Consider the following 26559-nt stretch of genomic DNA (forward strand, 5'->3'; position numbering starts at 1 on the left):
GACTATTTCTATTGGTTATACCCACGAAATATATCCAGAATCCAGTAACTCCTCATCATATCTATTTATCACCAACCTGGTCTTTCAGTTGGTTGATTGCAACAGCCTTCTATTTTATCTCCCTGATTTCACAATAATCCCCTTAGAGTCTACACAACGTAGCAACAAAGAATTCCTGTAACTTAAGTTAGATAGACTGGTAATCTACACAAACACAAAATCTTCCAGACATTCTTCATCACACTCCAAGTTAAAGTTAACATTGTTAGAATGACCTAGAAGGCTGAAAACAATCTCCCCTACTATCCACTTTCAACTTTCCGATATCATATTTTACTCTGTTATCCTTCATTCACTTCACTCTGGTCTACATAACTCAAATACCATAATTATTACTTAGCTGAGACCACTTAGAATTACATTGTACTAAGTGAAGTAAGTGCCTCTGGAAAAAAATTAAAAGCTAGTAACAAAATACTTTCTAACTTAAAATTCACACTTTACTTCTTAATAAATCCAAACAACAATGGAAGAAAAAATATTTCTGAGGATTTATATTAAAATAACAAAATTTTTATAAAGGCAGAATTTAGCTATCAGCTTTGGAAGAACTATATGGTGGTATGTGTCAAGAATATAAAATATTTCCACACCCTCATCCTTTCTTCCCAATGAACAAAAAAATAATGACAACTATGAATATGGCTAGATGTATTATTACATATTCAACCCTAGTAGAACTTCAGCATTTACATTTTAACACAAAACACATATTGCTATCTCATAAATGACTGCTAGGTGCAGAGGAAAGGGTTTCTTGGTCTAATAGTGCTGGGGATGTTTTTCAAATCAACAACAACCATAAAAGACAACAGCCAGACCTCAATGATATTTTTCATCTAAAAATCATAAAATATAAAAATTCTTATATTCTTAAGACAATTGTTATTAATCTGTTTTTATGAAGTAAAAAGCTGGCTGCATTCCCTGAACAAGCATAAAATAAGACTGCAAAACATCAATACTCCAAATAATTATCTCCTTCCCTCTTTTTTCTTTTGATAATACTTATGCAAAAATTAAAAAAAAACTGTCAAAACTGGACTTCAAATTATTTGCCACAATCTTTTACTGTAAATGTTTGTTACAAAGACAGTACAGTTATTTATTTGTATCCTCTAGTTCACCATGAGTTCACTAATAGTAGAAAATATGCCTTATGTTTTCAAGACCTAATCTAGGAAGGTACTTAAGAGGCAATATGGATAATCCAACATGGTAAATTTGACTTTAAATTTGTGCAAAAAATTTACACTGACATTTCAACATAGGCATGTGTGATGTTTGAAACATTCCTTAGGAAAATATAAAACTACAACTGTGAAGCTATGATATAAGTCATCAGAGAGCTGTCTAGCCCATGATTAGTGTATTTTGTTTTCTTTAAGATGAGGATTCGGTTTGATCTGGATCCACTCCTTTGGGATTTTCCAAAATGTGGTGATCAGCTTGTCCTGGTTTGCCCAGGACTTTACTGATTTTAGGAAACCCACTGATTCCAGGAAAGCTGGGATGGTTGGTCACCTGACTCTAGATAGACTTAAAGCCAAATGAGTTTCTGGTTTCTGGAGCTGCTGTGAGCCAGAAAGTTGTATGTGCAAACACTTATGTGCATTCTAACAAACACCCATTAATTTACCAAATTAGAAGACTCTTATTTAAAACAAGTTGGCTCAAGAGATAATAAAAGATTAATTTTTTCCATCCAGCAATGCATTTCTTCAACAGACAAGCACAGCCTTTCTCAGTTCCATACAAGCTCTATAATATAGTGTACTATTCAAAATTTTCCTCCAGACTTGCTCTATAGTTATGATTACAAAACGATTCGATAAAAACTTCATGATCTTTCAGCACTTGAACATGAAACCTTTGCTGTATTAAGAGCAAGTTTTAAGGGCTGGGGCTGGAGCTCAGCGGTAGAGTGCTCAACTAGCATGTGTGAGGCTCTGGGTTCAATCCTAAGCACCTCATAAAAATAAATAAATAAAAGTATATTGTGTCCAACTACAACTATAAACAATTTTTTAAAAAGAACAAGTTTTAAGAAACATAAAACAATCTATGTACTGATCTGCTAGATTTAATAATTAACAATCATTAATTAACAGATAGCTTCTGCTATCTCTTTTGTCCTACTTTTTCCCTTGAAGTATTCAAAAGCTAATTCAAGATACTCTGACAATTCATCTTTGCATATTCCATAGATGCCTCCAAAATTTATGGGAATTTTCTTCTACACCTCCAATGTTACTATCACATATAGTAGTGGTAAAATGTCATTATCACCTAATATCCAGGTCATTATTCAAATTCCCTATCTCAAAAATTATCTGTTTAAAATTGGTTTGCTGGAATTAAGACCAATACGTTTATTTGGTTATTGAGTCTTTAAGTTGCTCAAACCTGCAATAGTCTTCATCCATCCTTATTTTTGTTTTTTTTTCAGAATATGGTCTTTTATTTTTATTATTTATTTATTTTTGGTACCGGGAATAGAACCCAGGGGTGATTTACCACTGAGCTACATCCCTGGTCCTTTCAAATTATTTTTGAGAAGTTGCTTAGGATTTTGTTAAGTTGCTGAGGCTGGCTTTGAACTTGCTTCTCCTTCCTCAGCCACTGGGGCGACAAAAAAATGTCTGGATATTATTCTTCTATTGATAAAATCACTCAATCTACCATGAGTTTTGCAAATACTATCTCTATGAACTCATGAGTCTTAAACATCATTTTTGTAGGGTTTTCTTTTTTAACTTCCCTCATCTCTTAAAAACTATATATAAGTATAAAAAGAAACACAAAACCATACTCACTTTAAAATTTGACTTTTTGAATGTATAAAAACATGCCTCTTGAAGTTTCATTTAAAAAATGAGGTACTGTATATATTTTTTTCTCAGTTTTCACTGGTCTCAATTATCAATTACTTTATATTTATTAAACATTCTCTCAATAGAGTTCCCTTTTAAGTAATAAAAATAATATATTCCCTCTAAAAATTCAAGTAGTACAGAAAATATGATGTAAAAGGTTCTATTTCTCCCTCCAGTCCAACAAGCCTCTCTTTCAAAGGTAATCACTGTTTACAGTTGCTCAAATATCATTTGAGATTTTTCCACATCTATGAATGTGCATTTTTTTCTCCTCTTGAGGTTTTTGTTGCTGTAGGTTGATTTTGTTGTTGTTTTTTATATTCTGGTACTGGGCATCAAACCCAGGGTCTCATGCTAGGCAAGCACTCTACCACTGAGTTACATCACCACCCCTTTTTCTTCTGTTTTGAGACAGGGTCTTTTGCTAAGGTGTCCAGGCTAGCCTCAATTTTGTAATCTTCTTGCCTCAGCCTACTGAGCAGCTGGGATTTTAAGCATGCACCACTATGCCCAGCATCCTCTTGAGTTTGTTGTTGTTGTTGTTGTTGCTGTTTTTGTCACACAAATAGGACTGCATTATATTATTTAGCAATTTATTTTTTTCCTCTTACTGTTACTACATAGAAGTCTGTCTTATTGTTTTATAATGACTGTACAGTATTTCCATTGTGTGCTTGTACCATAATTATCTACCCGTTGCCTACAAATGGATATTTAAGTAGTTCAATTTTTGCTCTATCTTTTCAAAATATATCTCATTTTAATCTATTATTTAGTTAAGATAGATCATTGTTTCCCTTTCACATCAGCCATTATGAAAAAATTCCTATGAAAATACAATAAACACATAATCAGAGCTTTATTAAATTTCTATCAGGCACAGAGGCATGATTAATCTGCCAAAAAGCAAAGAGCTAAGAAGCTCTTTGAGACAGTGATACTTAGATCAGAATCTAAACAAATTAAAAACTAGAGAATCAATATGGACAAGTATCCATGGAAATATATCTCATTGTTAATGCTCGTCTTTTCAAAGGTTTTAAATTTTTAAAAAATCACAATGAAGATCAGATAGTTTTCCTGAAGTTTCTTAATTCCTGAACTACAAAAAAGAGCATGACAAAGTGCACTGTATGTATTGTTTGCTTTACACGGCAACTACCTGAGATAGAAACTACAACTACCTCACTAGAACAAGTGAGGGAACCGAGGAACAGGGAAACAATAGAGGAGACAGGGATCATATCTAGGTAGTATGAACTTAGAACTTTCATGCTTTTGGTTGGAAGCTCAGGTTCTAGACAGGATGTTAAGAAACAAATCAGCAAAAAGAATTACTAATGTGTGGGCAGGGATCTTCTTGTTTCTGACTGCTTTAGTACTCTGATCCACAGGTCACCACACAAACTATCAATATTGACAGTATGACCATACCATTAGAATGGGCACCCCAGAATTGTGAAACTCCTTAATAATAATAGCTATCTAAAAAAAACAGTAAATATAAAGTAAAAAATAAAAAAGGGCTGGGAATGTAGCTCAGTGGTAAAGTACCCTTGGGTTTAATCCCCAAACCGCAGTACTGCTTTAAATGTGTGTGTGTGTGTGTGTGTGTGTGTGTGTGTGTGTGTCTCATATCAAGGAAGAACAAAACTGAAATTGAAATTGAAAAGTATGATTTTGTTTGGCTTCCTTCCCAGTGGTATGTTCCTGAATTATGCCCCTCCAGCTGCTTCAACTACTTCTTATACAGTAATTTTCTTGACTAGCTTTCTGGTCCCCCTCTGGATGGTCAATATCCCTTTTTAAAGCATGACACCCTATATTGGGCACTAAATCCAGATCAAACTCATCTACATCAGTGAGCCATCTCTCTCTCTCTCTCTCTCTTTTTTTTTAAATGTAGTTAAGCAGAACCTATCAGAATTATTCACAGTGAAAGTTTCAACAATGCATTGCTGGACTAGTTGCCATTTAAGACATCTTCCAAATAATATTCTATGAATTGCAGATAAATTACATGAATAGAGTTAGAATAATGATGGATGATATAGCCTCAGAGACAAAATATATACTCAGCAAAGCATATTAGGCATCTGAAAAGTTATGGAACTTTTATGAACTATTTTACAAAATAAGTGCTTTTTATTTTAATTGCTTTAAATAGTAAAAAATTAAAGTGAGAATACCAAGGGCTGCCTTTAAGTGCACGTATTAAGAAGAAAAAGAGAGAAAGGAAGTGAACAAAAAAAGAATGAACAGGATCACATAAAGTGATCTTTGTGATAATAAAGTTCTGAATGTCAGCTTCAGTCAATTTCAACTTAACATTATCATTGTGTAAACTCCAAGGGAATTCTTCAACAGTCAGCAATTTGTCTCTTTTCTCCAGCCTCAGCCTCCCAAAATAAGTTTATAGCATGCTTTCATACAGTTTGTATGGGACGAAAACAAAATGCTTAGTACTCTCAAAGTACAACATTAGTTTTTCATTGTTTAATGAGAAATAGCTGGTAGACTTTATGGAAGTCAGATTTCCTGATGGGATAATAGCCTCATTTTTATATTTTATGAGAAATATTTGTACTGTTCAAACTTCATGAGTTCCTGATATTTGCAATCTTAGAATCGTTGATGCTTAGATATGAAATCCTAAGTAACGTTTATAATAGATAACTGTTGCACTAAATGGAATCTAAAGATTACACAGGAGAGAATCCTTCAACCTTACTTCATTAGGTAGTTATTTTAAATGTAAATCAGAGACTAGCAAATTCCTGTAGCTGACTTTAATGTGGTTAAGGCCTCCAGGACTTTGGCCATACATTGCCACCTCAAAGTCCCTGCAGTGATAACATCCTTGCAGTTTCTGGATTTACGTACATGAATCCAAAAGACAAGTGATGGTAAAAGCAGAGATCTCTAGTTTTCTTTCCTGTCCACAGCCTTCTCCCCCAATTGTAACAGGTACTGAAACCTCTCTAAAGGTAGAAGATTATTTTCGTGAATATTTTTATGGTATTTAAGATTATTATGATCTTACTATTAAAAAAATAAAACAACTTTACAACAGGAAAACCAAATTATGAAACAATTCCCCTTTAGAATTAATCTGTTTCCAGATATATTAGTCAACCTACCCAAATATAGACTTCAAATAATTATGCATGTTATCTACATTTTTAAAGTTTTACTTCTGATGCCATTCTTAGAAGAGAATGATGCTTCTTACTCGTTACTGAAAGCATTCTTTTTATCTTATGAAGGTATAGCATGAAGATTCTTGATATTTGTAGAAATTCTCTTTATAATTCAGATTTAATTGAACAAGTGAACAAATAAATGGGAGGGGGACAGGGAAAAAGAGAAGTAGGCTTCTTGAATGATTTTCCTTTTAGTTAAATTAAAAAGATTAAACACACATAAATCAAAGGCATTTCTGTATATCAGCGACAAAACTTCTGAAACGGAAATGAGGAAAAACACTCCATTCACAATATCCTCAAAAAAAATAAAATACTTGGGAATCAACCTAACAAAAGAGGTGAAAGATTTATACAATGAAAACTACAGAACCCTAAAGAGAGAAGTTGAAGAAGATCTTAGAAGATGGAAAAATATACCCTGTTCATGGATAGGCAGAACTAACATCATCAAAATGGCGATATTACCAAAAGTTCTCTATAGGTTTAATGTAATGCCAATCAAAATCCCAACGGCATTTCTTGTAGAAATAGATAAAGCAATCATGAAATTCATATGGAAAAATAAAAGACCCAGAATAGCAAAAGCAATTCTAAACAGGAAGTGTGAATCAGGCGGTATAGCGATACCAGATTTCAAACTATATTACAGAGCAATAGTGACAAAAACAGCATGGTACTGGTACCAAAACAGGCGGGTGGACCAATGGTATAGAATAGAGGACACAGAGACTAATCCACAAAGTTACAACTATCTTATATTTGATAAAGGGGCTAAAAGCATGCAATGGAGGAAGGATAGCATCTTCAAAGGGGCTAAAAGCATGCAATGGAGGAAGGATAGCATCTTCAACAAATGGTGTTGGGAAAACTGGAAATCCATATGCAACAAAATGAAACTGAATCCCTTTCTCTCACCATGCACAAAAGTTAACTCAAAATGGATCAAGGAGCTTGATATCAAATCAGAGACTCTGCGTCTGATAGAAGAAAAAGTTGGCTCCGATCTACATATTGTGGGGTCGGGCTCCAAATTCCTTAATAGGACACCCATAGCACAAGAGTTAATAACAAGAATCAACAAATGGGACTTTCTTAAACTGAAAAGTTTTTTCTCAGCAAGAGAAACAATAAGAGAGGTAAATAGGGAGCCTACATCATGGGAACAAATTTTTACTCCTCACACTTCAGATAGAGCCCTAATATCCAGAGTATACAAAGAACTCAAAAAATTAGACAATAAGATAACAAATAACCCTATCAACAAATGGGCCAAGGACCTAAACAGACACTTCTCAGAGGAGGATATACAATCAATCAACAAGTACATGAAAAAATGCTCACCATCTCTAGCAGTCAGAGAAATGCAAATCAAAACCACCCTAAGATACCATCTCACTCCAGTAAGATTGGCAGCCACTATGAAGTCAAACAACAAGTGCTGGAGAGGATGTGGAGAAAAGGGTACACTTGTACATTGCTGGTGGGACTGCAAATTGGTGCCGCCAATTTGGAAAGCAGTTTGGAGATTCCTGGCAAAGATGGGAATGGAACCACCATTTGACCCTGCTATTGCCCTTCTCGGACTATTCCCTGAAGACCTTAAAAGAGCATGCTACAGGAATACTGCCACATCCATGTTCATAGCAGCACAATTCACAATAGCTACACTGTGGAACCAACCCAGATGCCCTTCAATAGATGAATGGATAATAAAAATGTGGCATCTATACACAATGGAGTACTATGCAGCAATAAAAAATGACAAAATCATAGAATTTGCAGGGAAATGGATGGCGCTAGAGCAGATTATGCTTAGTGAAGCTAGCCAATCCCTAAAAAACAAATACCAAATGTCTTCTTTGATATAATGAGAGCAACTATGAACAGAGCAGGGAGGAAGAGCAGGAAGAAAAGATTAACATTAAACAGAGACATGAGATGGGAGGGAAAGGTAGAGAAAAGGGAAATTGCATGGAAATGAAGGGAGACCCTCATTGCTATACAAAATTACATATAAGAGGTTGTGAGGGGAATGGGAAAATAAACAAGGAGAGAAATGAATTACAGTAGATGGGGTAGAGAGAGAAGATGGGAGGGGAGGGGAGGGGGATAGTAGGGGATAGGAAAGGTAGCAGAATACAACAATTACTAATAGGGCATTATGTAAAATTGTGGATGTGTAACCGACGTGATTCTGCAATCTGCATTTGGGGTAAAATTGGGGGTTCATAACCCACTTGATTCTAATGTATGAAATATGATATGTCAAGAGCTGTGTAATGTTGTGAACAACCAATAAAAAAAATTAAAAAGATTATACTACAAGGGCTGGTGTTATAGCTCAGTGATAAAGTGCTTGCCTTGCACATGTGAGGAACTGGGTTTGATCCTTGGTACCACATAAGAATAATTTTTTTTAAAAAAGGTATTATGTCCATCTACAAATATAAATATTCTTTAAAAGCCCATAATATAAAAATAACCAAGTTATTAATGATTAAATGCTTGTATCCCCCCTCCCAGATTCATATATTTTTAAATCCTAATCTCTAATGTGATAGTATCTCGAAGACAGATTCTTTGGGAGGTAATTAAATTCAAATGAGGGTGGGGCCCTCATGATGGGATTAGTGCCCTCTTATCTTACACAGAGAGCTTCCTTTTACTGTATTATATAAGCAAAGAGCAAGAATATAGCCAGAGAGTCCTCACCAGCCACCAAACATGCTGGCACCTTGATCTTTGGTTTCCCAGCCTTCAGAACTATGAAAAATAAAATTTTGTTGTTCAAGGCACCCTGTCAATGGCATGGTAGTTGAAACTGATTAAAGATACCATGTTTATGTTTGCAACCAACTATATTAATAATGCTAATTCAAAGCTAGAGGTAATTTCAGAATTCTTGAATCTATAATTAACTCTTTATTTTCTTTTGCTGATTCTCATCAGGCTAGAAAGATTTCCTGAAATCAGATCCTCTTTTCACCTAAGCAAGGCTTTTACACAGAACAGTTCTCTCTTTATTTGAAGGTTTTAAGAACTTTTTGTACAATATCTACTGTCAAATGATATTAACTGAACAGTGTGTTCAAGCAACAAAGAGTACACAAGCCATAATGATTATAGGGGTGTTTTTAACTATCTTCATCATGTAACATTTGATACATAAAAATCAAAAGCTGAATGTTTTCTCTGATATGCAGATGCTAATTCACAATGGGGGGCTAGGGAAGAACAGAGTTACTTTAGATTAGGTAAAAGGGAGGGAAGGGAGGGGAGGAGGCATGGAGGTAGGAAAGATAGTAGAATGAATCAGACATTATTACCCTATGTACATATGTAACTATACAACTGGTGGGATTCTATATCATGTACAACCAGAAGAATGAGAAATTATACTCCATTATATATGATGTATCAAAGTGTAATCTACTGTCATGTATAACTAAAACAAAAAATTATTAAAATAAAAACAAAGAAAATTTAAGTTACAAAGCACAATTTAAAAATACCATCACCCACTATTCCATTCAGCTGAACTATGACACCAGCAATACCACTGAAGCTACCCTGCACATTTCTTCCTCTCTTGCCAGTCTTTTGGGTAGATGTTTTTCCAGCTACTGCATACTGAGACAACTTGGTTTACCTGTAGAGGCAGGGGGAAAAACTGGGGTGGTGGATGAAGGATGGGGGAAGGGCTTCACACGTAAATTTTAATAATTTTAAAAAATAGATGCTGAAGTGTCACTTTTGTAACTTGGCTTCTAAATAAAATTTTCATATGAATTTTACTCTTAGCCAAATGATTCAATACTTATTCCCGTCTTATCCCTCAATTAAGGTAAAGGAGATACCACAGGAAAATTGTACTTTAGGATATGAATGCAGGAGAATCCAAAGCTAGGAGGAGAGAGAGTGGCTGAATCCAGGTAAAACGGACAACTGAGTCTCACCTCCTGATGTTAAACACTGTGTCCTGTTCCATTAAAGAATCATTTCTTGAAGAGTAAAACAGCATAGTTGGCATGGATATTAATTACCCTCAGTAGGAGTGTTGTGCTTGACAAAATGGAGATTGTTTTAGTGTAAGTGATTCCCCAATGAAAAATTCTAAGACAAGACATTTTCAAGGCCCTATTGTTACAAGATGAATACACAAGCATAAGGAATTTATACAATATTTCCCAACTTAAGTAGGCAAGAAAAAATGCTCTAAGGAATTTCTGTATTACAGAAGACACGCATTGCTCCGCAAGTAGTACTCTAAAGAAGTGATTTGATTAGATATATAATTAAAACCTAAAGTACTTGAAGAGTTCCCTGATGCAGACTTAACGAATTTTGACCTTCTTGTAATCCCAAGAAATGCCTGAACTATGATCCATAAAAGTTGGAAAGTTAAAAAATGGTATGACCTTTTATCGACCAAGATTTGACAAGAATAAGGAAAATGATAAAGGGCACTAAGAATCAGGGGAGGCCAGATATGTGCCCCCTGGTAATGTTAGTGGTTTCTTATAGGGGAAGAGGGCTCTATATAAACTTTAATCTAGATACCAGAGTATTGTCTCCAAGGTGACACTACAGACTCTTAAGCAATCCAATTGTGTTACTGCTAGTTACTACTAACTGCTAAAAAATGAATAAAACATATTACAGTCTTAGAATGTTAGAATCAAAAGGTAGTTTAGAAGTCACAAGGCTCAAATCCTTCACATTTCAAGATTTAAAAAAATTGAGGACTCAGATATAAAACTTGCCCAACCATATAGCTAATAATAGTTACTTATAACTTAATATTTCATCTTCTAGCTTTCAGTTTATGCCTTTGCTCATAATATCATGACCCCAAAATATAAACATGAAATTATTTTGCTATGGGGGAAAACCTCTCAAATTGTAAGATGCAAATTTAAAATAACTGGATATAAAGTGAATATATTTGGAAGATCATTAAAAAATCCTCATTTATTCTGCTATGTAGCTATGAAAATCATTTTCAAAGTAATCCACTTGGGAAAAAGAAGATACACTCTTTCTTGCCTATTAGATAATAAGCATTGCATTTTCTGTTCTTATAGTCAGGTATTTGAGTTCTCTATTACTACATAAAAAGCAACTTCAGCAATGGTGAGTTACCTGGGCAGTTCTTCTGCTTATGTGGCAAGAGCTGGGGTGTTAGGATGGCCGACACCACATGAAGGTTCAACAAGAAACTCACATGGGGCTTGAATGCCTGTGATGCTTGGACAATTAGAATCATTTATTTACAAGCACAGGTGGATCTGCTCATTAGGAGCCTCAATTCTTCTTTACATGTACCTCTCCACATGCCACCAGAGGTGCCTCATGGAATAGCAGCCAAGTTTGGAGAAGGAACATTCTGAACATTAGAGGCTGCCAGACCAATTCAGGGGCTTGCCTTCGAATGAACAATCATCACTTTTGTCTTATGTTATTTACCAAAGCAGTCCCAGCTAATATCAGGGTCAGTATGGGAGGGAACTAGGTAGAAGCAAAAGTAATAAGAGGCCTGGTTCCTTGAGGAGTCTTCAAAGTAATAATATACCACATAGGGATTGCTAAAATCCTGCAAACATGATATTTAGAGAAGAGTTATATTGAGGGAGGGGGTCTACTCACCAAAAATAATGAAAAATTCTGTTTATATTACAATATGATGAATGTATGCAATTCCAAAACTTAAATATAAATGCAAAATTCTTACACTAATCCTGTATCTTCCTCATGTTCCACTAGATGTGCTTTATAGAATTCAAATAAATATCGTGGTATTATTTTCAGTTAAATATTACTTTTTAATTAATAAGTATTTAAAAATGGGTGCATATCTCAAAAACACATTTTTGAATTTGTTAACTTGCTAATTTAAACAAATTTATTTATGGGTGGGGATAAAGGGAAGGCCCAACTCCAATAAAAATTAATTCAGTTACACACTTTGTAGATTACCTGGTAATCAACAACTGATTTTTATTCAACTGCCACCTGTGACTGAGCTTAGATAATACGGACAATTTAAGTGGGGATGTAGGGAATGTTAGACTCATATGTGTCCATTCTGAATATGTTCAGAAGCTTCTAAAACTTTATGAAATGAGTACAATCTAATTTATTGAAGTTCTAGTATGTGCTACAAACTATCCCAGCACCTTTTTTTTTTATTTTTAAAGAGAGAGAGAGAGAGAGAGAGAGAGAGAGAGAGAGAGAGAGAGAGAGAGAGAGAGAGAGAAAATTTTTTAATATTTATTTTTTAGTTTTCGGCGGACACAACATCTTTGTATGTGGTGCTGAGGATCCAACCCGGGCCGCACGCATGCCAGGCGAGCGCGCTACCGCTTGAGCCACATCCCCAGCCCCTGAAAATAGTTTTTAAACACTAATCTGTTTCCAGAGTCTTATTTAATATTAGCAATTTTATGGAGCAAACATTTACACCATAGAAATCTGACATTTAAAGCAAGCTTTCAGTTAATTTTTCTGAATTAAAGCATGTTCCTCCAATTGCCTGTTCATCTAAATTTGTGGTTTCTTACACAAAGACATACATGTCTATATACTAATGCTTTAAAAATAAAAATGCCAGAAAAGATCTTACCTTAGGTCTATATTTTATATGACTGTATCAAAGAAAAAAAATCACCTCTTTTTAGCACACCTGTTTCAATGTGTTGGATAATGTCATAATCATTCAGTTTTTTAGCTCCTTGTAAACAGTACCATTAACTACATATTTATCTCCCAGGACATTTACAATGACCTATGCAAGGTAGGCATTGAGTTTTGGTTGAATGAATAAATTAAAAAACCAAAAAGAAACCAGAAATTATATTGAATAGTTTATTTTTAAAACCACCAATTAGTTATTTTTAATATTTGGTGACACATAAAGCAATAGCAGGCATAATAGATTATGCACAGATATATAACATTCCCATTTAAGAATATGTAGACTAAGCCCTAATTCGCTATTTCCTTGTTATGATAAGGAAAGAATAAATTTAGGACTTTTTTTGGGACAGTTTTTGATAAAGAAAGCCAAGAAAGGGGAATAATGCAAAGAAGGAACAAAAATAACTCTCAAGAGGGTTGATTATTAGAATAAATCTGAGATGAATTTAAATATTTATTTTTATTTATTATAGAAAGAAAAGTATACTTGTGAAAATTAATGCTGAAAAACAAAGAGAATATTGCCACCTTAAGCTCAGATATCACACAAGGCCAGAACACTTGGATAATTGCTAATAAAACATCTGGTATTGATGCAAAATCCCACAAAGGGAGATTAAAGGTCTAGAAACATAAGTTTAGAAATAGAGGAATAAGGTATTCTAGAAAGAAAACAATCTGTTACTAAGGCTCTTGTTGTGCTTCACTGCAATCAAGAATTACGGAATGCAATGGATACTCATAATGGGCAGAAGTCAGAAGAGAGTAAATTATATCTACTACATTTCTAATGTAGCCATCATTAAAAGTGAGTAGCTGCATGAAAGTAGGATCTTAGAATAAAATATTACAATTTTTCTGCCTCTGGATTTTAGGGTGAAAAAAATCAATAAAATTTCTAGAACAGTCAACCTCCAATTTTGATTCACGTGTAAAATGTTAAATAAAATTTATGAACTGTGGATACAGCTCAATTGGTACAGTGCTTGCCTTGTATGCCAAGGCCCTGGGTTCTAATCCCCAGCACCAGGAAAAAAAAAAAAAAAGGAGGCATTGGTTTAGATTCAGCTCCCTGCACTAGGCCCAACAGACCAAACCAAAATGGAGTTACTCATTCTGGAGTTCAATACTGACAAGCTAAAAACAAGTTGTTTATTTGACCTTCTAAGACTCTGGGGTTAGGGGGAGTTAGATAATAGCCAGATCCCCAAACAGGTCAGTTCTGGCTAACATGAAAAGCAAGTCCCTTCTAATTCAACCTTTATAGAAAAATAACTTTGAAATACCCATCCACTTTTTGTTCTGTTTCTGCTTTCCTTGGCTCTTTTGTCTTACAAAGCCAACCTCTTCGCTCAGCTCACCAGTATATTCTTTCATAAAATGAGGTGTTGCCCAATTCTACAATCATAAATAAATCAATTAAGATATTTAAAACTAAATTGTTGCAATTGTCTTTGGAGAAAAATACAAAAACAATGTAACAATATAAAGTATGTAAAATATTATGGCTACTTCACTATTTTCAGAATTCTGTAGGTAGAAAAATAAATATCTGTGGGAAATAAAAATAGTAACCACTCATATCACCTAATTAGATAATCACAAATTACCTAACTACCAAATCACAGTGCAAAATTAAGACTATATTTAAAATTTACACTTGTATAAATGTTGTATAATCCCACCTATCATGTTTAAAAAAAATACACTAGTCTCAAACCCTTATATATCTTGAGGCAAATTCTCATCTACAAGGACTGTATAAGAAACATTTCCTCATCCCAAAACATTACATAATTAACATTTTCTGTATATTTATTTTTATTATTACTTTTTACTCTACTGAGAACTGAACCCACTGTTACTCTACCACTAAGCTACATCCCTAGCCCTTTTTATTTTGAGACAGGGTCTCGCTAAGTTGCCTGGCCTAGCCTCAAACTTATGATTTTCCTGCCTCAGCCTCCCCAAAGCAAGGATTACAGCTGGATGACACATGTTCGGCTTTCCTGGACTTTTAAAATCTACAAACCAAGAACTACAGTAAAATCTTGGAGGAACAGGACTTAGTCTTACATTAACATAGTCCTGTGAAAAAACCTCTAAAAAAGGATGTGACTCTGCAACATGTAATTGATTCTTCAAGAAATAATTCCTAAAATGAAAGTCAAGAAATAAAACTTTATGTATTTGACTAACTTATTATGTACAAAAGAGTAGCTTTATCCTCTCATTAATATGTAATCTGACTTTCTAATGATAAACACATGCAAATGACCTGAAAAATATAAATATCTGAGAAAGAGACTTATGATTTAGCAGCTATATTTGCTTACACATTTTCTTAATACTATTGGTAAAAAGAAAAAAAAAAAAAAAACAAAACACTGTCACAGCTAAGGGATCTTGTCCCAGTCTCCACCAGCACTGAAAATATTTACTGCTTTGTGGCTTTACTGCAACTGCGGGTACATTTAATAAGAATTACTTTGTGCTATAAATGAGGATAAAATCTAAATATGAATATGAATAATATTCCATTTAAATTATGAATTTTCACTTGCAGTTTGCATATCAATGGCAATTGTGAATGATTCTCTCTATATGCATATCACTGAACCATAACAAATGCTTAAGTCTAATTTTCTTGTTCTAATTCTATTTGAAAAAACTGATCAATCTAAAATCTCCCATTCACATACTTCTGATTTCATTTTCTAAATGACAGAGTGCAGATGATTTTCTCACTCAGATGACAAAATTATGTTCATCAGGGAATATCAGAGTCATAGCCTAAGCTGCTGCTACCTGCAAAGTACCAGGCTCGGTCCTGCGCAAAATACAAAGACAACTGACTGACTGGTAGAAAAAGAAGACATGTATAAACAACAATAATTTAAGGAAGTCTGTGTGAAAGAAGCCCTAGAATGTGGATGAGAAATGCACTGATTCTAGTTAAAAGGAAGCCAATGTATCCTCCTTTGGGTAGAAGAGAAGGAAAAATAATGGAATTCTATACACTTGTGAGGGAGTAAAGAGAAAATCTGTGATCATGCTCCTTAATAATTATGATTTCTTGTATTAGATATGGGCTGTCATGGTACATAAGGTAAGAATGACACAGGGATAGGAATAGACTCCTGCTAGAGTAATGTCACATAAACTCTGTAGTATTAAAATGGCTATGGAAAACTGAAGTAGGCTGGGCTCTAAATATCTGTGCATAAGCGCCATAGTGGCACTTACCACAGATAAGAAGCCTCTTTCCTGCACAGTGACAGAAGTCACTTTATCAACTGAGAGGATCCAAATAAAATTTGGAGTTCAAAGCACACACAGGAGTGCTAAAATTCCCAAAGCAACTTCAAAACTGAAGGAAAAATGAAGAGTTACCATTTTAAAACTCCTCCTCAAAGTTACTATACTAAGTAAATCTTTGCTAGTTTATAGCACTACACAATGCTTTATTTTTCAGCCTATTAGGTAAATCATTGCAAAACTTTGTAGTCAGTTATCATAGGCTATAAAGGTTTGCATTTCAGACTATATTCTGCAAGAATACGAAATAGATGAAACTGCTGCCACCTGTACATTTAATATATTACCTTACACTTTTGACAACTGCATATTAATGCAGAACACTGCCCTCTCTTTTAATCTATTTTCTTTCAGTATGCCATAATTAAGACTTGGTCAATCAAAAATAATAATTAAAAAGGAGGGCTATTATACAAATCTAAAAAAATTAACATTTTCTAAGCTTTAATGGAAAAAGTGTTGATATCTAGCAAACAAATCTCCCAAGAAATAAAAAAATGCAAATGTCCTAATAAAGATGGGTAAATAGGGCATAAATATTTCCTATTTTCATCATCATATACAGAAAACAATATATAGTTCATTTTAATCACTGACAAAGCTACAGTTCCATGCGACAGACAACTTTCAGTGTCTTATATTTAAGAGAAAAGGTTTACTTAAGATCCATGCTTTACCAGCTTTATAAATATGTCACAAGTACCAATAACAGAAGAGTATTTCATTTTACAGTGAAAAGATGTCAGAAAAACACAGCCATATATATGCATGTATATTTATGTAGGTAGAGATACACATATACACATCCCTACTTCAAAATAATTTGTCAAGCAAGAAGAAATTACTAAAGGGGATTATATTTGAAATAACTTACCTTACGCCCATCACTTGCATGGCAATTCACATTTAGAGGAGTCAGTAAAGCCATTAGTTTTTCTTCATTACCACTCCTATAAAAAGGTAGCAAGACAATTTCTATAAAATTGTAGGAGTTTCTTATGAATATTTACGGATATTTTTTCATAAGAGTGGAAAATAATGGTTTGCTTTAATTCCTTTTGTATGGATTCCAATGAATCTCTTTTCAATATTCAAATTAGTATTTTCCCAATTAATTGCTGTTAATCATTTAGTGATACATCTTGGAAAATGCAGCTGTCAACATTTTTATGTTATATATCTATACAAAGTCATCATCTTAATTACAAGCAAACTTTATTCTAATAAATAATCTAAAACACTAGAGTTTAAAAAAATACATAGAAAATGTTGTAAAGAGCAAATCAACTAAACTACAACCAACCAAGATAAAACAATAAAAATTTTGACATTTATGTCCCTCATTTGAGGTTTGATAGAAAAAAAATCTTCAAATGAAAATGAAGATATAGGTATTTATACACTCCAAGAATATCATTTTAAAGGCCAGGCAACTAAGGTTTGCAGGTAGCTTAAGAAACATTTCAAATAAAATTAACCTGATAATCATCACCAAAGTGAAAATTTTCATCATTATATACATTAATCATGTAAAATAAAGTATTCAAAGATTTATTATAAGATCTAAATTGCATTATTGCATAAAATCCAAGCAAGACAATAACATGCTACAATTTTTATAGACCTCCACCTGCCCTCCCCCTTTTTCTCTCTTAGATGCATTATACTCACTTAAAATGAATGGAATCACTTACCTAGCAGCTTCTAGGAGTTCGTCTTTCTTGTATTCACCTAGATGATTGCAAAATATCATGCTGTTAGCATTTGGCAGAAGACAGATTAAGAAATGCAGTAGGCAGCAAATAGAGAATTAAATAGAGAAGAACAGAAAAAGAGAGTCCACACCCCGCTGGGTGATGGAGCCGTGACGCTAGCCAGCTTGTGAAGGCAGCATCACCAGTGCCTTGGAGACGGGCAGCAAATTGACGCAGCTCCTTGTCCAATCCTCAGATGAAATAGCTTTCTTCAGACAACCAATGAATGCTAAATCTCGTGTCCAGAAACACATTCCCTCTGATAACAGCATGCCAGCTGAAGACAATGTCCCCTCTCCCCTTTTCTATTCAGGCTGTCACAGGATACTTGTGAAGCATAATACATTCTGAGACAAAAGCAAAATAGTGTGGCTTTTTAAAGGTACAAATTACCAATCTTCAAAAAAAACTCAGTTTTATTTGTAATGACATGGAAAGTTTCTTTTTAATTAATTACTATTACTGAGCTTTATAGCTGTAGAATGCAAATACCAGAACCACGAAGGCTCTGCCTCGATAGGGAAGGTCTGTAGACTAGAAATACGTGAACTACGTACCAAATGCTATGAACCTCTTGGAGGCAGCGCTCCAAAACCAAAACAGGGAATACATTCTTAAATGGCAATAACATTCTAACACGTTTTAACCTTTATAAAACTTCAATACCAAATTTTAACAAATAATTGAATGTATTTTTTAAAAGGAGGTTGGCATCTCTGCGGATAAGCAGATATCTAGTTATTTGATGTGGACAATTTCTCCTCCTTCTATATTTTCACAATAGATTTAAAAATATATCAAAAACTGAAAGTAGAAATATTATTAAAAAACCTTCCATAATAAATTTCTTAGGGTATTCAAGACCTAACAAGATATATATATATATATATATATATATGGTTTTTTGTTTTTTGCAAGCTCATTTGAAGGACAAGGAGTTTTAATAACACAGTGTTTGTTCAGTCAATAAATAAAAAGAACAGCCAGGACTATGATTCAGCTATAATACACTGACTCAGTTTGCTGTATCATTAAAAAAATAATTATACAAAGTGTCTTAACAAATCATTATGTGAAGATATTAAGTACACATAAGAAAAAAATTTTAGATTAAATGAAAAGTTATAATTCTAATATGAAATAAGCTTAAATTCTTTTAAAAAATCTTAACATGTAAATATGAACTTTTTCACATTTTGTTTATGTTTTGCTATAGAATGCATTATATTGATGCAAATGCTATAAAGATACCTCAGGACCACAAAGTACATGTTTAAATTCTATAGCCCAGGCTGGAAATGCAGCTCGGAGGTAGAGTGCTTGCCTAAGATATACAAGGACCTGGGTTCCATTTCCGGTAAAATACACACAAGAGGGGCGGGGGACATTATAACCCACTAATAGCAAAAATGCTTTAGCTTTAACCTCTTTTGCCTCATAATTAGGTTAAAATCTGTAAACTATAATCAGGAGTTTCAAATAAGGAGAAGTTATAAAATACCTCTTTTTTCCTTATAGAGATTTTGTATATCAATAAAATCATAGATTCAACAGCATACATCCATAAACTAGAATGCACAATTTCATAATCATAGATTTGGTTCTTTCAATTTTCAATTATACTGTAAAAGTTATATTATTATATCTTCTAGCCAGTAAGACTCAAAGCTAAAAACCTATTTTTATTAAATATTTAAGGTAGCAATGTGGAAGTTGAACATTTTAGGTAAGAATATAGACGTTAGAAATAAATTTTAAAAGCCTCTTGGAGGAAAATGGCATAACCCATACCCTCAAATGGCTGAAGAATAAATATATAAGTAAACCAAATATGGTATATATCTGTAAAAGTCATTCATTCATTTGGAAGGCCAATATGACAGGTTCAAGAAAACAAAAGACAATAGTATCTCTGACCTCAAGGAATACTCTAATTATTAAAGATGGACAAGTAAACAAATGATTACAAAAGAATATGAGAAGATCTTATAAAATGCTAAGCATTTACTGGCTAGTTTAAATGAAATTAGTAAGAGACAGGGTAACTGTAGTTTAAGAAAACCTTTCTGGAATACGGGATTGTGCAGCAGTGTGAAGGAAGAACAGGTGATTCTCAAGTGAACAAGGGTGGAGGAGACGGAAGCAACCACAGTAAATGAAATGAGAAAGGAAATGGTAGCTCTATAAACCTGAACAAAGGACACTTGCTGGGGAATGGCTGAGAATGAGGCAGAGAATAAATTAAAAGATCACGTGTGGCTCCATAAATTAAGAAGTCTTAACTTTATTTTGAAAGCAATGAATAAATACTGAGATATTTTAACAAGGAAAGTACAAAACCTATTTAAAGAGCTGCAAGTTTCATGATTACATAAATATTTTTAAACATCAGTAAACTTTTGTAGGGGAGGAAAGTAGCCAGAAAAAGAGAACTAAATTCTGATACAATTTTTATTTTGGAGGAAATATAAACATCTTCAAATAGAGTAAAACACATTAACATTGTGAACTGGAAGTAGTTACTAGTGAAAATTAAGTCATAGTGAAACATGACTCCAATAAGCCAGGTAATAAAACTGCAGAGTACTTGGGGTCCTCAAGGTTCAAACCAGTCTACCTATGTAAGTGTCTCACCATGCATAGCTTATTGATGTTTTCACTGAAAGGTACATTTCTACAAAAATGTTATTCCTTCCTGGAGAAGCTGATAAGACCAGCTTTGGAAAAGAAATATATCAAAGCATCTAACAGAATATTACAAATGACTTTCTATTCTTACTGTTGGAGAGCCTAGTACTTTAATCAGCTTTTCTGCAGTACATCCCAGCATCCACTATCTGGTGCCCAAGGACCACAATCCACAAACAACTGAAGCTATTTTTCAAATGCTACCTCTTAGGAACAACTGACATAATGAATTCAGAGCCCCGCATACACTCTGACAACAAATTTGAGCTACTTACTTAACAGTCAAACCTCCAGATCTATTTCATTTTAGCTGAGAAACTGAAAATATTCTGGCTGAGACTATGATGCTCTATGGAGCATTTATATTCTTTAATAACATCCAGATAAAGACTAGCAATAGATCAGCTAGAAAGGAAACTAGGCAATTATACTTAAGATAATAGCAGCCAGAATGGAGATAATAGATGGCTTAACATTTTTATTAGAATAAAGTGGGATTAAGAAAAATAAGCGAAAAAGTTTACTTTCTGAAGTCTGAATTGTCATTATTAGTCAAAACTAATAAAACATGTAAAGATAAACACCCCTATACAGATAGAAAAATTAATATTTTTTTAAAACTGTTATCAGAATGAAGTTTAAAAATAAAAACCCTTTCACATTTCTCTGAGATAGTTGGAAACAATCTTTCACTTAGTATAAAGGCAAAATTGCCTTCTGAATAAAAATTATTTTTATTTAGTTTTTTAATATCATAAGGAATTTTTATCTGTTTCTTTAGCAACAGACAGGATCAAAGTAAGCTTAGTTTTGTAAAAATGAGTCATTTGATTTTGTTGGGATGGAAAAGTATGGAAAGATTATAAACATGGACTCAAACTCTTAAAGCAATAAGGGACTAAAAAAAAATTCTGATTTTTTTTGCTTTTCTCTACTTTCAAATCCCACACAATACATTTTGCTTTGTATAAAACACAGGGAATGCAACTTGAAAAGTCACCTTTATCCATATCACCTCACCCCCAATTCAGGAAAGCTCTAAGGGATCATCTACAACATTCATTTACATTTAATGAAACAGTGCTATGGCAGTTAAATGGACTAAGATTAGATTATCTACTAATCTGGGGGTTAATAAGAGAATAAGTGAATAAAATTAATAAGTGAATGTTATCCAATAATCTGTCAGACCATGAACTTGGCTTATATATTAGCACAGACTCACTAAATCTGGGCTTTGGAAGATGTGATATACAAAATAATAATGGCTAGAAGATAATTTTATGAAACAAAGACAATCACCAACTTTAAAAAGCTTAAATATATTAAAATAACAAGTCAAAAATTTCCATCAAAACTAAAAGCATTTGAACTTTCAGATGAGCTTGCAAACATAGGCCACTGGGCCAAGGGAAAAAAATGAAGAAAATTCATTCTGGCTCTAGTCAAATGGTCAATGTATTTTGCATTTCCCATAGCATGTTTTAATTCCTGGACTTATTAGGTATCTCAAGGGAAGAGCTATGTAAAGACTTCAGTCAAGAATCTCAATTACCAAGTTAATGTTGGGACTCTTGTGTTGCTAAGTGCTAAGCAGTATTATAAATTGATAATTCTGATACAGATATCTTTTTTCAAGGTACAAACTAATAAGGTAATTGATTCATGGAGCTAAACCAGTAGCCCATTTGGGGAATAAAATATTAATTTAGGTGACATACTGCATTGCATTTTCACTAACAGATTTGAAAATTCAGAACCACCTATGTGGTTGTGGAAAGAATTTAGCTAAAGAACCAGGAAATAATCTAATATTAACATGTTAAAGTTAAGTTTTCCACCAAAAGCAATTTCCAGACAGATATTCTACCATGAATGAATTTATGAATTATTATTTTCACTATGGAATCTTTCATAAATATTTTCCGAACAACAGGGTAAAAAACTACAAAGCTACTAGAGCTCTCAATGTCTTTCTCCTACTTTTGAATTCTATCAAATTTTCCCACTTATTCTGATATTGGCTTCAAAGCAATAAGGCACTAAAAAAGAATTCTGACCTTTTTTTCCCTGAACTTATTAGGTATCTCAAATTAGCGCCAAAGCCAATCCCCAGTTAAGTCTAGAATCAAGATCAAACTAAACATTTCACACCCCTTATAAAATTTGGGGCCTTGAAACATTTGGTTGGAGGACCTTTTCTTCTATTGTCTCTTATAGTTTTGACAAATTTTAACATTAGTTAGCACTAAACATCAACTGTGCTTAATATCAACATAATCTCTAAGTTATGCTGACCAATATAGTATACATACCTCCACATGCTACTTAATTTAAATAAATTAAAATTATAAAAAATTAAAATTTTGTTCTTCAGTCACACTGATAACATTTCAGATATTCAATAGGCACAGATAGCCAGTGCCCATAATACTGAACAGTACAGAGAGGGCATTAGACAAAACAGTTGAAAACTTTTATTGGACCACTCAACTTTTGATTTGTTTCCCTTCTTTTTCTTCTTCTTCTTTTTTTTTTTGGTGATGCTGAGGATCAAACCCAGGGCTTCACTTCTATTAGGCATGCACTGAGCTATATGTCCAGCCCAACTTTAGAATATTTTAATGACTATTTTAAGATACCATCTTTACCCCAATACATTCCATATCTTCTGTTTTTAAAACTGTCACTTAGATTCTTAAAATTGTCACTGCTTAAACTGAAAGTTTATTTGTTGTTGTTTTCCTACTGACTACCAAACAACTACATCATCACCAATGAATCCAATCCCTCAACTCCTGAAGAACAACTATATTAAAAATGAGGATACAAATATAAACATAAATACACAGTGGTCAAAAAAAATTTTAAAGATTTTACTGTGAGACATATACATTTGTTAAACTGGATATTAAAAGCCAAGGGAATTATTCCTTTAGGAAGCTGGTAGCCAGTCAGACATTCTGCAAAGTATGCCTGTACTTTTAAAGAAACTGGCCTGTTAGTCCACACTGCAGAGAAAAGTATCTTTCAATACATTTAAAAAAAAGATGAGAAAAATGGAAGAAAAAAGGGAAGGAATTTCATTTCTAAACATGGCATATTACAATTACAAAGTCTGGGAGCTCAGAATGCTGGCTAATACCTATGTCAATAGGACATGGTGGCTTTGGGAAGTCAGATATTAATTTTTTTTAACCATCATGATGCTTGTGACCCCTGCTCCAAAAGGGTTTTTAGAAAGGTAAATTGCATATTTGATCCAAAATAATTTGGCAATTGTTTTGTATTTCCTTTACACAAGTGGTCTTTTTTCTACATCTGCCAATTCATGCTTCCTTATTGGCAAATCTGAAGTCCAAAAAGCTCTAAAAATTAATTTGGCAGCAAAAATTCACGCATTTAGTGTACACCACTATCATATTTTTCACTACAAAAATATTAATGTTTTAGGGTACAACATCAGACCCCACTAGGATTGTTTTATAATAGATGGTACATGTATCCTTTCTTTTTCACTTATTTTTTAAATGTATTGAGGTATAATTTACATAGCAATATTTACCCTTTTTAGATAGGATTTTGTGAATTCTGACAAACTTATACAGTTGTATGGCCATTATCCTCGAGATACAGGACATTTTTATTACTCCAAAAAGTTTCTGCAGGCTCTTCAGAAATCCCATTTCATGGCAACCACTGGACTGATTTCTGTTTCTATAGTTTTAACTCATAGAATGACATCTAAATAGAATTACTGAATATATAAACATTTGCATCGGGCTAGTATAAATGCTTTTGTTAGACATAATGTGGATGCACCTTAACCTGCATATCCATTCAGTTGACAGGCATTTGGGTTGTTTCCAGCTTCTGATAATTATAAAGACACCACCAGAAACATCCAGACAGAATTTTGAACATATGACTTCATTTCTCTTGGGTATCTAGCAGTGATGACTGCTGGGCTGTATCATAAGTATATGATTAACTTTTAATAAAAGACTGCCAAATCATCTTTTTTAAAATCTGAAAAAGTCTCAATTCTGAAAAACGGACCTGGTTACCTATGGAAAAAAAACAAGAACAAAAGAGAAGTTGACTACTAAGAAATACGATAGTACTGCCACAGTTTCATAGCTGGAAATCCCAACCATGACTAACTTTCATGAGGGCCATTCTCCTAACCTAAACTACTGTGCACATTTTTCAGTTTTTCATTTCTCACTTGTTCTGTAGTGTGTGTGTGTGTGTGTGTGTGTGTGTGTGTGTGTGTGTAGAACAGAGAAAATGGTATTTCCTCTCTCTGGTTCAAAGAATATTCGGGATATGTTTAGAAATAGTAACAAATATTTCTTACAGGTAAATTCTATAATAAAAAATAAAACCTATTTCTGGAAAAACCAATTGGTATCATCAGTGTCTCAGTATGATAGCTAGGCTGTACTATGAAGTGAGGTATTTCACAGGGTAATCTAAGCACTTTCCTTAAAAAGTAAGAAGAACAAGGAAGTTCTAAATTATCATGTCCAAAAATACCAAGCCTTGAAAATTACATAAATCTAATTTCTACCCTCTAAGTAGTAGTAATTATGCAGACAAACATATAAGCAAATACAAAAGACAAGGGATAAATGAAATTTCATTACTGTTAATATAAGATTGTCTTATATGTGTTTTGGATAGAAATGCTGGCACCTAACTTGCTAGATATTGAAAATAAAAAGGAAATAAGATAAATTGATGCTATAGAGTGGAGTTAAATATATTTAAAAAATTTTTTAAATTTTGATAAATGACTTTGTGTGCCCTCTATGCATAGGCAAATATACTACAATAAGATAACTTTAAATTATCTGAAATTGAACATCTCTTCCTTCTATTTCTTCTTTTTGCTACTTCACATAAAAAAATTCTCCAGATCTATGCACTTAGAATTGAAACAATTTCCCAACACAAAATATCATAAAAGAATTTTTCAAAAAAACACAAATATGCCTTTTTCACTTCAACTTATAAATAAATCCTTTCTCCATATTTTTCTGAAATCAGAATAAACATCTTCAACTATCTCCTTTTCAAATGAATAAATACTCAAAGTAGATCAAAGTAAAAAGAAGTAAATTAAAATCAAAAGTAATCAAGACAGTACAATGGGCCATAGTGTTAACTCTGTAAGAGAATGGTTACATAAATTTATTATTAAGTAAATGTTCAGCTGCATTTCATCTTTTTTATTTTATAATTTTTTGGATACATTTTTTCAAAACTACCTTCTCTTAAAGAACATTTTCTTTATTATGTCTCAAACTCTTCCTAAACTGAATCCTCAATGTCAGTCTTAAAAATGTCTGTGTAAGATTTAATAATTAATAGTTAAATAAAACTACTTAGAATAACTCAGTTATTCTAAGTTTATTGAGCATTTCTCAATATGTTAAGTCCGAATCTATGGTAACATATCACACAAAGTACAAGCTGACTCAATAGCGATGGCACCTATGATTATGTTCAGAAAGACTACTGGACAAAGTAGTAATCTAAATATTAATGTAAATATTTTCAATTATATTGTCAATTTTCATTAATTTGCAGCTCTGTAACATGAGTCACACATTAAACTGACATATCAAAATATACTCTGGATCTATCTAATGCCTTCTACTTGAACTTACTTCCATTCTTATTGCCACCATTTATTTATGTACTCTTCTCTGGCTCTATTCACCTACAATAGTCTTTTAACTAATACCTAATGTCTCCAGTTCTTAATTCAGAGCAACCTCATTCATTCCTGCTTTATTTACTTACTTGCTCAAAAAACAGAGTACGTGTATCTTTTTCCATATTTTTGGTGCATTATATTTATATACAATAGTGGAATTCATTGTTACATATTCATACATGCACAAAATATAACAATACAATTTGTCTAAAATCATTTCCCAGTATTTCTCCTTT

General features: G+C 33.2%; 1 protein-coding gene across 2 annotated transcripts in view; it reads right to left on the reverse strand.

Moving 5' to 3' along the window:
- The window catches only part of TNKS (tankyrase), a 216116-nt gene that overhangs the window by 83763 nt on the left and 105794 nt on the right, over window positions 1–26559 (reverse strand). For both annotated transcript variants that reach the window (XM_081269053.1, XM_081269054.1), the window contains exons 4-5: window positions 17851–17887; window positions 17031–17106 (exon numbers count right to left, since the gene is read on the reverse strand). In XM_081269053.1, coding sequence (XP_081125179.1) covers window positions 17031–17106; window positions 17851–17887 — 113 coding nt within the window. The remainder of the gene's footprint in view (window positions 1–17030; window positions 17107–17850; window positions 17888–26559) is intronic.

This window comes from Spermophilus citellus (assembly GCF_964194105.1).
Source record: "Spermophilus citellus genome assembly, chromosome: 16".
Classification (NCBI taxonomy): Eukaryota; Metazoa; Chordata; class Mammalia; order Rodentia; family Sciuridae; genus Spermophilus; species Spermophilus citellus.